This window comes from Malaclemys terrapin, chromosome 1 (genome assembly GCF_027887155.1).
Source record: "Malaclemys terrapin pileata isolate rMalTer1 chromosome 1, rMalTer1.hap1, whole genome shotgun sequence".
Lineage (NCBI taxonomy): Eukaryota > Metazoa > Chordata > Testudines > Emydidae > Malaclemys > Malaclemys terrapin.
The window spans coordinates 45,825,640-45,838,655 of record NC_071505.1 but is presented as its reverse complement, the minus strand read 5'-3'; the positions used below and the strand labels follow the sequence as shown (position 1 = coordinate 45,838,655).

Sequence of the window (13,016 nt, the reverse complement as noted above, 5' to 3'; positions counted from 1 at the left end):
CCCCTTGCTAGGGCCATCAGCTGATTGGCACAGGGACGGAGAGGAGGAGGGGCAGGAAAGCACCGCTGGGGGAAGAAGAGGGGGAGGAGGGAAGCTTGGCTGCTGCAGAACCAAGCTTCTGCCCCCGCAGGGGAGAGCGGTGGGCGGGGGGGGGCTGAGTGGGGCTCGGGGCCGGGACCGCGGCAGGGAGCTGCATGCCACTCAGAATCGGCTCGCCTGCCGTGTTTGGCACGCATGCCATACGTTGCTGATCCCTGGTATATACAAAGAGAGAGCGCCCCCAAAACGCTTATATAGATCAGAGGTGGGCAACCTTTCAGAAGTGGTGTGCCGAGTCTTCATTTATTCACTCTAATTTTAAGGTTTCACGTGCCGATAATACATTTTAACGTTTTTAGAAGGTCTTTCTATAAGTCTATAATATATAACTAAAGTATTGTTGTATGTAAAGTAAATAAGGTTTTTAAAATGTTTAAGACGCTTCATTTAAAATTCAGAGCCCCACCCAAACTGGTGCCCAGGACCTGGGCAGTGTGAGTGCCACTGAAAATCAGCTTGCGTGCTGCCTTCGGCACGCGTGCCATAGGTTGCCTACCCCTGTGCTACAACAATGCTACTAGTGCCAAATGAAAGACCCAGGGCACAATGAAAACCCATTTTGATAAATAAAGATTTAATGTAAGTTATACAGGAGAAACATTGATTTTTTTTTCAGTGCAATTTATATTAAAACTGGCAGTAGGCCGTGTGTAAGTCACCTCCAGACAGAGCTCTTTGACCATATACTATTCCTTTTATGTTGTGTTCTTGTAGAATGCAGCAAATGAAATGAGAAATGGAAGAGGTCAAATATGCATTGCTACACAAAGCATTAAGATAAAGAGCATTATATTTAAAACTGTGAGATCTAGTCATCCTAACGGAAGCTACAGATTAGGAATGTATGATATGATGAACTTTGCCTTGATAAGCAGAAAATCTACCAGTACAGAAATATCTACTACCTGTAAGTAATTTAACAAGTGGGAATTTATCTATGGCTGCAACAAATGAAGTTTGCATGTTAATAAGTCAGTTCCTTAAATGTTCTTTTTATGTAGTCGTGTTCTTTTAGCATTCATTTAGACACTTGCTTTTCATTTAGAACAAATGAACATGAGCATCTGTTTTCTCTGCAACTCTAGGTATGTGGGCATATAACAAATAGCATTATCCAGCCATTATTTCATAAAGCCCCCTAAAAATATACTTTGAAAGGAAAATGTTCAGTTTGTTCCTTTAATTTTCTTTTGTTTTTAGTTTTGATGTCTTCGCTTTTCTGAGAGCAGAAAGATGTAATCTTATTTTTTTTTTTTTAAGCTGACACATTGTTAGGATGCAGCATAATGAGAATGGAAATATGCTGTGCATGTTAGCCAAAAATATTGGGAAAATATATTTTTCTCATCAAAAGAGCTCTTTAGTGAAAACCGAGCTTTTCTGATATCTGGGATTACTACTGTAGGAAACCAATTCAGGTCAGGTGTTTGGTAACTGGGGCACCCTAAAGACAAACAGAATGTGCTGTGGGACCACTTGTCAAGCAGGCTTGTTTCTAAGGGGCTGTAACTCCTATTCAAAGCCTTCTAGATTGTTAACCTTTTCAAACACCTCATCTGCTTCATGCCAAATGCCCATCTAAGGGTATTGAAATACACTATTTTAAAAAGATTTCAGGCTTGATTGTGGCCAGCACTGTGGAGGTGTACAAGGACCTTCACCCCCACCCTCACACACTTGTGTATCTGTGCAACTGTCAGCCATAACCTATGTCCTGCTGCTGACATTCCACTGCCACCAGTAGAACTAGAAACCTGTAAGAAGGCAAGGAAGGGCAAGGCAGAGGTGGGTCATGTACCTGCTTTTTCTCAAGTGCGCACACACCAGCCGGTGGAGTTGAGTCAGTAAAAGGATGTAAAGGGTAAAGTTAAAAGGTGAAGCACTGGCTTTTGCTGTGTGCACTCTGCTCTTAAACCAATGATGTTTTCATTGTTCATTTTCCCTTTGTGGAGGCAGTGCAGATACAATGCTGACTAAGCCAGTGTGATTCCAGCGAATGAAAACTGATGTAGGAAGAGTGTTCTCTTGCATCACCAGCCTCAACCTTGAGGCTGATGCAAACCGCAGTCCATTCTTTCTTTCACTGCAAGATGGATTGAGTTGACTCTGACAAAGAGGCAAGAAATGGCAAAACAGATCATGTCCAGTACGCTTTGATCTCTTTGGAGGAATTGACATAGTGGAACTCTACTGACTTACACCAGCTGGGGATCTGGCCTATAGAGAAGAAGTTAGTGAAGCACAAGGAGCAAAGCTCAAGTCTTTTGCAGAAACTACCAGACTGTTCAGCAACTGTATGGCACAAGAGTGAAGGTTGAAAAAGGAACAGGATTGGCACCAGGCTCCCTCTGGGGCTGACATGGGAATCATCAGACTCTGACAATACCATAGGGGACTGATGTTGGCCAGGCCTTTCATCTCCTGCACTAGACCTTTTCTAGAACTGTTTACCCCTGTCAGCAGGATTATTTCTAGGGGACTTCACCTCTCCTTAACTAATGATTTCTACAGGTCATATCAAATGAGATGACTTCTAGCAGCATGCTAGGTGTGGATGTCATTCGCCTCTAGCTGCAGCCTGATAAGGCATTGATCCCTGCTGCCATTGGAGCAGAGGCCAGCGCACTTTGGAAGCTGTGAAATTAACTAGACACAGACACAGTAATAAGGTCATCAATCACCCATCCCTCCAATTACAACGCTCACACATAAGAAGCCATCTGCTTGCAGATGGCTCCTATGTCTGTACATATGCAGTGTTGTTGTAGGCATGTTTGTCTCTCTAATTTCCAACTTCTGTGTGTGAAAGAGAAACTTTCAAGCTTAAGCAGGTCTCTGAGCTCTGGATAAGCTCAAAAGCTTGTGTCTCTCACCAACAGAAATTAGTGTAATAAAAGATATTACAGAGGTGGGCAAACTACAGCCTGCGGACCACCCTGTCTGGCCCTTGATCTCCTGAGGGGGGAGGCTAGAGCAGTACAAAGGGAGTGGAGTGGGCCACAAAATTTGTCTCCATGTATCTAGCCTGATCTCTGTTAAGTGTTTGAGATACCTTTAGCATGAAAGGCACTATAGTAAACCAGTTTGGTTTTATATGTCTTGTACAAATAAAAATACTCCTTTCTTCACTGCTTGACATGATAATGAAGTATTAAAAGAGACATTCCATTATCTCTCGGTCAAGAAAAAGAGAGGGAGAATGACTAACTCATTTTGATAAATGAGTTACTGGATGTATCAATCCAATTCACAATAGAAACTGATGAGAAGGGCCAGAACATCCCTTCTGAATAAAAAATAACAGGTGAAAAGGATACTTCAAAATAGGGATGTGTAAATAGCAACTTAACATCCCAGCATGAATTTTCAGGGTGATCAGCACCCTATGAGTATATGTTCAGTGAATGGGGATGTTGCATATGTGGAAAAAGCAAATTTTGCCCAAACGTTACAAAAGCTCTCTTGTTTATAATTCCTGATGACCCAACACACGGCAGATTGCATATAGTTACAGCATTCAGCTCAGATGTAAGAGATCCTTTTCATGGAATGCCAAGTGGTAGCATGAGAGTCACTAACGTCAGCTGAAAAATAAACAGAGTGAGTGTGTAATAGGTTTTCGGTCCTGAATTCCTGTAGTGGGAATATCATATGAGAGTCCATTCAGTAAGGTATAAGAAGCAGGCATCTGACTTTGATATAAATGCACAATTTTCTATGTATACAATGTATCATGTCTAACAGTATTTTACATGTCACTTGAGCAATAGTCATACCTGTCAGACCTAGAATGAGGTTCTCCTTGATACTTATGTTGTTGGAATTGCTGTTTATAATTATATGCAATAAAGAATTTCAACAACACAACAATCAGAACAGAAATTATATCCACAACAGACATCTGATGCATTCAGAGACAAATCTGTAATGGACATAATATCCCCTCCTTCAGTAATGGAAAGGTGATCTTCCAAAGGTGAAAAGCTGCAATGCATACAAATTCTGATAAGTGCATCTCACCAGTATGACATCAATACATATTTCAGAGTGGTAGCCGTGTTAGTCTGTATCCACAAAAAGAACGAGGAGTACTTGTGGCACCTTAGAGACTAACACATTTATTTGGGCATAAGTTTCATGGGCTAAAACCCATGTGTCACCAATATGCCATATATTCAATTTGTTAATGATCCATCCTGTAAGTATACCTTATTCCCCCTCAAGGAGCAATAACCCCCACATTGCCATAAATAACTACTTTCTCACAGGGCTGAGAAGAAAAGATGCAATTTAAACCTGCCTTTGGAAGCTTTACTTTGCTCACCTCTTGCTCCCTTTTTTAGCAGTGTCTTTTTTAATGACATAGATTATGGGGGTTGGCCCTAACCATATGAAACTCATAATCACTTTTTCTACATGTATGTAAAGCACCTAGCATGTTCTCAACAATATTTACTAAATAATAATCATTAATAATTTGAAGCACTCGGCTACTAAGGTGAAGAGTGAGGTCTGAGAAACTAAACAGAAGAGTGTATATGTACTTGGCAGAAATACATGTAGTATTTTTATTTACCATGTATAGAACCATAAATACATGTACATAGTGCAGTACAACAGGTAAGGTGTGCCAAATGATTAATAGATCCTGCCCTGAAGGGATTATATTCTAAGGCTGGTTCAATACAGTACAGAAACAAAGTCGCAGAAGATCATTTTATTCAGAATTTATCACAGAGTAAGTGAGTTTTACAGATTTTTTTTTTAAGAGGTTGAGGAAACATTGTCTGTTAATTATGATTAACGATGATGTGAGGAAGATAGGAGCAAGTAGGGAGCCAGTTGTGGAGATAAATGGATGCATAGACGTGACACATAGGCAGAACAAGGGCAGAGCAGGAGATAAGATCAGAGGCTTATATGGCAACCAAGTGATGACTGCCTCGGAGATGAAACACACTGTCATTCATAGATTTTTAAAGCTAAAAGGAAGCATTATGATCACCTTGTCTGACCTCCTGCATAACATAGGCTGTAGAATTTCACCCACTAACTCCTGCATCAGGCCCACAACTTTTGACTGGACTAGGGAGTTGAACCTGTTGCACATGCGCTGATTAAACTGCGTAAATCTCAGGCAGGGCTGACACCTATCACGTGCTGCTTTAGGGCAGGAATTTGCAGTGGCTGGTCGGAGCCAGAACACCTCAGTGTGCATTTGCTTAAAAGCTTATGAGGATGAATAGAGGTAGGCATGCTTGTGGATGTGCATGTGCAGGCCAGAGTGGCTGTGGTGGGGTGGTGCAGAGAGGATTGAGGCGATAGGTGTTGGGCAGCAGCTGCGGGTCCCTCCCAGGCAAGGGACTGCCAGGCCTGCAACTGCAGCCCACAGCTCGTGGTCTCCCCAGGCCAGCTCCATGCCCCTGCAGTCCTACCCCTGCTGGGTGGCAGATGGGAGGAGCGTGCCTGCAGCCTGCCCTGGGCTGTCATGGGCAGGGGGAGAGAAGTGGCTGAGTTTTTAACACTTCCAAGTCAGGGTGTGATGGCGGGGGGCAAAGGGCAGGGCCCCAGTAACTGCCCCTCTGCCCAGGTCTGGATACAGACTGGGACTGTGTCCTGCCAAGCGAGCCACAGGAACAGGGGCGCTTGAGACTAGGCTGCCCAGATCAGCCCAGCTCTGCTGTGGCTGTTTGCTAAGAACTTGCAGATACTGTGTATAAAATGCAGCTGTCTGCAGAGATGACTGATCCCCGAATGTAGCATGGTTAGGCCACTGAGATCAAGACAGCACATCGTCTGACAGGAGCTGCTATCTGCCTGTGCTACACTGATACTGAAATGAGTAAGGCCATGACATGGAGCTCCAAGGCCTGCATTTGGCACTTGTCCAAACTTTGACCACCTGGTATTGAAGAGGAGAATTATATTCTGCCTCCAATGAGAAACATAACATTCAATTGTCTCTGTAACAATTCCATCAGAGCAAGATGTCTTTCTAAAAGATGCTCTAGCCCAGAGATTCTCACAACAAAATTGTTGGTGACCTCAGAGTGCGGCAACCAATTCTTGCTGGTGGCCACACACACATTTTTTTTCCCCCTAAAATACTTAATTAACTTTAGGAAAAACAAATGAATACAGACATATAAATATCCAAATCATTGTAATTTATTTGTGTAGAGTTTTTTATGCAGACTCAATAAAAATAATACTGTGAACAGTGATATTTATGTTTGTTAAATATCAATCACTTTTCACAGGACACTTAATAGCTACCTGGGAGGCTGTGGAAAGTGATATTAACATACATACAAGTATCACTTTCCACAGCTAGCCAGTATGTCTGCTGTGAAAAGAGATACTTACATGTTTGTTAATATCACGTTTCTCAGCAAGTCCCAGAACAAATTAAGCCCGGGGGTAGGGTGGGGTGGGGGGGAGGCACGGGGGAATGGATGCGGGGCTGGGGCCGCAGAGGGAGGGGAGTCCAGGGCAATGGAGGGATGGATGCAGGAAGGCAGTGGGGACCAGGGGAGATGGGGGTGGGTGGTGAGCCCTACCACTGCTCAGCTGGAGCCGGGGGTTGGCACCCGCTGCCGTCAGTCAGTGCCCGCGGCAGGAGCGGCACAGCCAGGGCCGGGGGTCAGTGCCCATGGCCAGACCCTGGCGCTGGGGGCCGGAGCCGCGGTGAGAGCCCGCTGCAGCACGGCCAGGGGTCGGAGCCTGAAGCCCCAGGGGCCGCGCGGCCGGCGCTGGGGGTCAGCCCCGAACCCCCGCGGTTGGAGCTGGGAGTTGGCGACTGAAGCCCCCTGGCCGGAGCCCTGGTCCCGCCGCCGCCAGCCCAGCGCTGAAGCCCGAGCCCGATTATCCCCCGAGAACTCGCCCTGCTCCTTCTTCAGCCTGAGGGACGGCGGGGGAGGAGCCAATGCTTAGCCCCGCCCAGGAGGCTGTCGTAGCCGCGGGAAAGCCCCCCCACATCTCCCCTCCCCGTCCCTCCCAATCCTGCGCGTGCGCAGTGAGCAGGCCAGCTGCGTCTCTCAACGTTTGGCGCGGGAAGTCTCGCGGGACTCGGCTGCCGGTCCCGGTGGCGCTAGCAAGCAGCGCGCGGAACGGAGCCGTCGCCGCCATGACCTCCGCGCTGGAGAACTACATCAACCGTATCCTTCCGCCGGGACGGGCTTGTGTGCCGCGGAGGGCGGGCTGGGGAGCAGCGCGGGGGAGGTCTACAGCGCCCTCTCTCCCCCCCCTTCCCCCCTCAGGGGTCGGTGGCGGCTGCTCCTCCGAGACCCTTGTGGGAGCCCCTCCCCCCACCACACGCACCGGCTCAGCCCGGGGGGAGGTGGAGGCTACGGCCTTCCCGGTCCGTGGGGCTCTGCGGGGAGGGGGCTGGGCCAGTGCTGCCTACGGTGCCCTAGAGAGAGGGGCAGCGCGGCCTAGGGGGCAGAGCACTGAGCTGGGGCTCAGGAGACCTGGTTTGGTTCTGGGCTCCGCCACTGCTCTGCTGGTTGACGTTGGGCAGGTCACGTCAATGTTCGTGCCTCAGTTTCCCCATCTGCGAACTGGGGCTAATGGCCGTGACCCACTCTGAGCTCTATGGATGAAAACTCCAGGTCTGAACAGATCGGGGCACTACTCTGAACCAAGGCACATTCAAATTGAAAATGAGGCATAAATTTTCAGTAGTGAGGGTGATTTACCATTGGAACAAACCAGCCAGGGATGTGGTGGATTCTACATCTCTTGATGTCTTCAGCACAACACTGGTTGGTTTTTGGGGTAATATGTTTTAGCCCAACACAAGTTAAGGTGGACAATATGGGGGTAAGTGGGTGAAATGTGATATGCCGGTCAGACTAGATGATCTAATGATCCAATTCTGGTCTTAAATTCAGTGAATCTATGAACAAAATAAATAGCCCAGAGTCAGAAACTCTAATGGGATGGTATACCTAAAATGCTTTAGGGAGCCAGCATGGGCTGTCTGAGGCTGTCCTGATGATAAAGCAAAATACTTCACTCTATGTATTTGGGGGTCTGCTGCTTTGATTTATGGCTCTCCTGCAAATGAAAGCACAATGATGCTGGTTTGATAGAACAAAAAAAATATCCCAGACCACTGCTAATTTCAGAGGTTGGTTTTATCAGTCAGTTAACACATTTCTTTAACAATTTTTTGAGTAAGAAATTCTTAAGGCACAAAGTTAATCTCTTGAATCATAATTTATATTACAGATTTATGTTGAACGTAACACCTTCATCTTGTTTCAAGCTGTGAATATGTTTTCTTTAAACATTTCCTTGACTGTACTGTTAGGTACTGTTGCAGTAATTACTTCTGATGGAAGAATGATTGTGGTGAATATAAAATTAGTACTATGTAAATAGTGTTGTTTGAATTATGTGGGTTTTTAAAAAATAACTAGATCATTCAACTTCTAATGGTAGATGCTACACACAAATAACAAAGCATGTAAACTAACCTTTTTTAAAGAGACATCACTTTTAAAATCCTGTCAGTTTAAAAAGAACAGGAGTACTTGTGGCACCTTAGAGACTAACAAATTTATTAGAGCATAAGCTTTCGTGGACTACAGCCCACTTCTTCGGATGCATGCAAGGGGGTGCCTGTGGGCAAGAGCCGCGCAGAGCTGCTTGTGCGCCTCCTCCTAGGAGCCGGACCTGCTGTTGGCTGCTTCCGGGGTGCCGCGTGGTCTGTAGTGCCTCTCATTCCCAGCCCCACCCCAGAGCCTGCACCCCCAGCCCAGAACCCTGATCCCCTCCCGTACTCCAACCCCTGCCTCAGCCCTGACCCCCCCAACCAAGAGCCCCCTCCTACACCCCAAACCCCTCATCCCTGGCCCCACCCCTGCACCCCAACCCTCTGCCCCAGCCCTGAGCCCCTCCCATACTCCAAACCGCTCATCCTCAGCTCCATTGGGTTGCAGGCATCAACAATTTTTTTTCAACTGGGTTGCCAGAAAAAAAGTTTGAAAACCACTTCTCTAATATTAAAGCTACAGGTTTCAGAGTAGCAGCCGTGTTCGTCTATATCCGCAAAAAGAAGAACAGGAGTACTTGTGGCACCTTAGAGACTAACAAATTTATTAGAACATAAGCTTTCGTGGACTACAGCCCACTTCTTCGGATGCATATATATGTTCCATTCTATATGCATCCGAAGAAGTGGGCTGTAGTCCACGAAAGCTTATGTTCTAATAAATTTGTTAGTCTCTAAGGTGCCACAAGTACTCCTGTTCTTTTTATTAAAGCTACAGTAATCTTAACTGTTACTTGTAACATGATAGTAAATGATAACAATCTTAAACTGACTCTCTGCTTTCAAGTTCCAGTCTCTAACAGTACATGTTTATTCAGCTTTAAAGCTCAGAGTAAAATCTAGAATGATCATCTCTTCTACAGTATATTGCTGCCTGAGTTATTCTTGTGCACTAAAATGAAAAACTTAAAGATCATTGGAATACTTAATTTTTTTGTGCGCTTTTCAGGGAACCCTCAAAGGTTTTGATCAGACCATCAACTTGATTTTGGATGAAAGCCATGAACGAGTGTTCAGTTCTTCACAAGGAGTTGAACAAGTAGTATTGGGATTGTACATTGTTAGAGGAGATAATGTGTAAGTATAGCTTATTCTTTTCTAATCCAATCAAATCAGAATTAGTTAAAAATGTTTAAAGCTGTAATGACAGGTTTCAGAGTAGCAGCCGTGTTAGTCTGTATCCGCAAAAAGAAGAACAGGAGTACTTGTGGCACCATAGAGACTAACAAATTTATTAGAGCATAAGCTTTCGTGGACTACAGCCCACTTCTTCGGATGCATAAAGCTGTAATGATGCAAGTTGTCAGATTGATAAACCTAGAAACCCTAAGTTCTCTTTATCCACAGGTTCAGAACAGACAGTAACAGTAAACCTCCCTCAACCTTGATATAGTGGGCAAACATCTGTAGAATGGCTAAAATAGTTCAGTCTCCAGCCAAGAAGTGTCCCAGTTAGTACTAGCTCAGATGAAGATATGCACACTTGTCACTAGAAAGTGAGGAAGACATTTTACAAAGGCCCTGAATAGAGCCATCAGAGGGTTCAGTTTTTGGTCAGTAACAGCTTTAGTCATATTCAAATTGGTAACCTAGAGCATTGTTTCTCAGATGCAACCACGACAGCCTCCTGGGCAGAGATGGGGAGGGGGCAAAGCAGCGGCCCCTCCCTGCAGCGCCTAGGGGTGGGCTTCAGCCCCCTCACCCGCCGTCTTCAATTGTGGGACTGTGGGGGCAGGCTTGACACCCCCACCCTTGGTCAGTTTCAGCTGGAGGCTCTGGTGGCAGGCTTCAGCCCACCCTGCTTGGCTTCAGCCAAGGGACTCTGGTGGTGGGCTCTGGGCTTCAACCCCCCAGGGTGGTGGTGCTCTGTGCTTCAGGCCCCCTCTTTCCCAGGTCCAGATGTGGGGCTCTGGGCTTCAGCCCAGGGTGATGGGGCTTCACGCCATGGTCAAGAAGCAAGGAGCAGGGTGAGCCTGGAGTGCAAGGCCCCGGAAGGGAGCTTGGGGCAATGGGGGGAGGGGGGAGCAGTGGTGTCCAGGGGTGTGCTAGGGAGTCCTGGGAGGGCAGCAGATGCTGGAGGGGAGGCTGTGGGAGGCAGCGGAGGCCAGGGGCACCAAAATACAACTATAAATTTTTCTTATTGAGTCTACAAAAAAAAAAAAAAACAACAACCCTACATACATGAATTGCACACATGTATATGTGTATATTTATTTGTTTTTCTTGAAGTTAATTAAGTATTTTAGGAAACTTTGTCTGAGCGGCCACCAGCAAGAGTTGCTGGCCACACTCTGAGACCACCAAAAAATTGGTCGTGAGAACCGCTGACCTAGAGGTGAAAGGGAATTGTATACTTCAGACCTGGTGACCTGTAATAAAAATTGTAACATGAGTTCTCATTTGTGGATTTAGGATTTATTATTTATTTGTATTACCATAGTGCCCAGGACCCCATTGTGCTAGGTACTGTATCCACACACAACAAAAAGGCCATACCTGCCCCAAAGAGCTTCCAATCTAAGTATAAGATGAAACAACAGATCCTGGAGTACAAGGAAATAAAATTGGTCAACATGATAGGAGCAGGCTAAGCAGTGTTTAATATTCTGTAAATATCATGGTAAAGAATAATTAAGTAGAGCTGGATGAAGATTTTCAGATGAACAGTTTATTTGTCAAAAAATGCAGTTTTCAGTCTACCAAACTATTTTGTCTCGAGTTTGCCAAATACACCTCTATCTCGATATAACACTGTCCTCGGGAGCCAAAAAAATCTTACCGCGTTATATCGAACTTGCTTTGATCTGCCGGAGTGCGCAGCCCTCCCCCTCCCCCCGAGGACTGCTTTACCGCGTTATATCAGAATTCATGTTATATCTGGGTAGAGGTGCAGTTTCAACCAAACTGAAAAATTTGAAACACTTTTGTTATGTCAAACAAAATGTTAGATTTCCGTTAAAAACAAATTATTTTTATTTTTCTGGCCTTTTTACCAAAGAAAAGAATTCACAAAATGGCTGGAGGAGGTGGTGCCTTCCTTATAACCGTTAGGCTACTCACCTAGGATGTGTGAGACCCAGGTACAAATCACTGCTCCCATTGCAGGAGAGTGCCCTAGCCACTGGGTTATGGAGTATTCTGATATAGGGCTTTCTTAATCTCTCTTGAAGCTATTCCACTTTTTGTAAATAATTAGTCATTGAAGCAGGGATTTGAAATTAGGTCTCCCACATCCCAGGTGAGGTCCTCAACTACCAGGCTGTAGAGTCACATCCCAGGTGAGTGCCCCAACTACCAGGCTGTAGAGTCATTCTCACACTTTCCCCGGCCCAATGACTATACATTGTTATTCATAGACAATCATGGTGATAATGAAGTCATTGCCGCAGGGAAAGCAAATGAGAATAACTCTACAGCCTTGCAGTTAGGACACTTGCCTAGAATGTGAGAGACCCAAATTCAAATCCCTGCTCCAGTGACTAGGAGTAGACAGATTTCATCCAGAGTTGTTGCTTCTAGATTGCCAAATGTTTGCAGAATATACTTATTGTTCAATTTTATTTTATTTTTTTTGCTCCAAACAAAATCTATGGGGAAAAATTACTGAAATTTTGCAGTTCTGTAATCACAAATCTCATTTTGGAATAGCAAGTCACTATATTTGTGGTTTTCATCTTGTTTCAAAATGGGACAATTTCTACTAGTGGTATTTAATCTATTTTGTTACTTATAGTGCTGTCATTGGTGAAATTGATGAAGAGACAGATTCAGCACTTGACTTGGGGAATATTCGAGCAGAACCTTTGAACTCAGTAGCACACTGAAGAGGAGAAACACAAGGATGCACGAGGACTTTGTAAACTTTGGCTGTATAGAACTATTTAAAAAACAGCATGAAGATTTTTACAAATTGTTATAACTTGGTTGGGCCACACTTTTTTTGGTGAATGTGTTGTAGTTTGATATGTAAATTAAAATATCTACATTTTATTGAAGTCTCTCGTATAATTTCACTGCAAAGTAAACATATATCTAACATTAGCATTTAATTTCAGTGGCAGACTTGACATTGATACATAAACGACTCGTGAATGCCACTTGTGAAGTAGAAACAAATCACTACTCTTAAAGGTGAAGTGTGCTTTACTGTATTGATTTGTAAATTACACTGCATAAACACAAGTCAATTTAACCTCTGCCAACAAGTAGCTTTTTTTAATGTGTGATATTTCAGTATTACAAATAGTGACATGTGTTGGACAAATATAGTTCTGATTTGAGTACAGGAATGAAAATCTAATACTAGGATCCTTGTTTACTAACTTATTTGTGGAAGTTTCATGATGCATGTTTCCAAGTA

General features: G+C 44.7%; 1 protein-coding gene across 1 annotated transcript; it reads left to right on the top strand.

Moving 5' to 3' along the window:
• The first annotated feature begins 7,144 nt into the window (after positions 1 to 7,144).
• Positions 7,145 to 12,646, top strand: LSM8 (LSM8 homolog, U6 small nuclear RNA associated). Its single transcript, XM_054023569.1, has 4 exons — positions 7,145 to 7,256; positions 8,414 to 8,454; positions 9,606 to 9,733; positions 12,390 to 12,646. The coding sequence occupies exons 1-4, from the start codon at positions 7,226 to 7,228 to the stop codon at positions 12,478 to 12,480; spliced, it is 291 nt and encodes a 96-aa protein (XP_053879544.1). The 5' UTR covers positions 7,145 to 7,225; the 3' UTR covers positions 12,481 to 12,646.
• Positions 12,647 to 13,016: the final 370 nt, after the last annotated feature.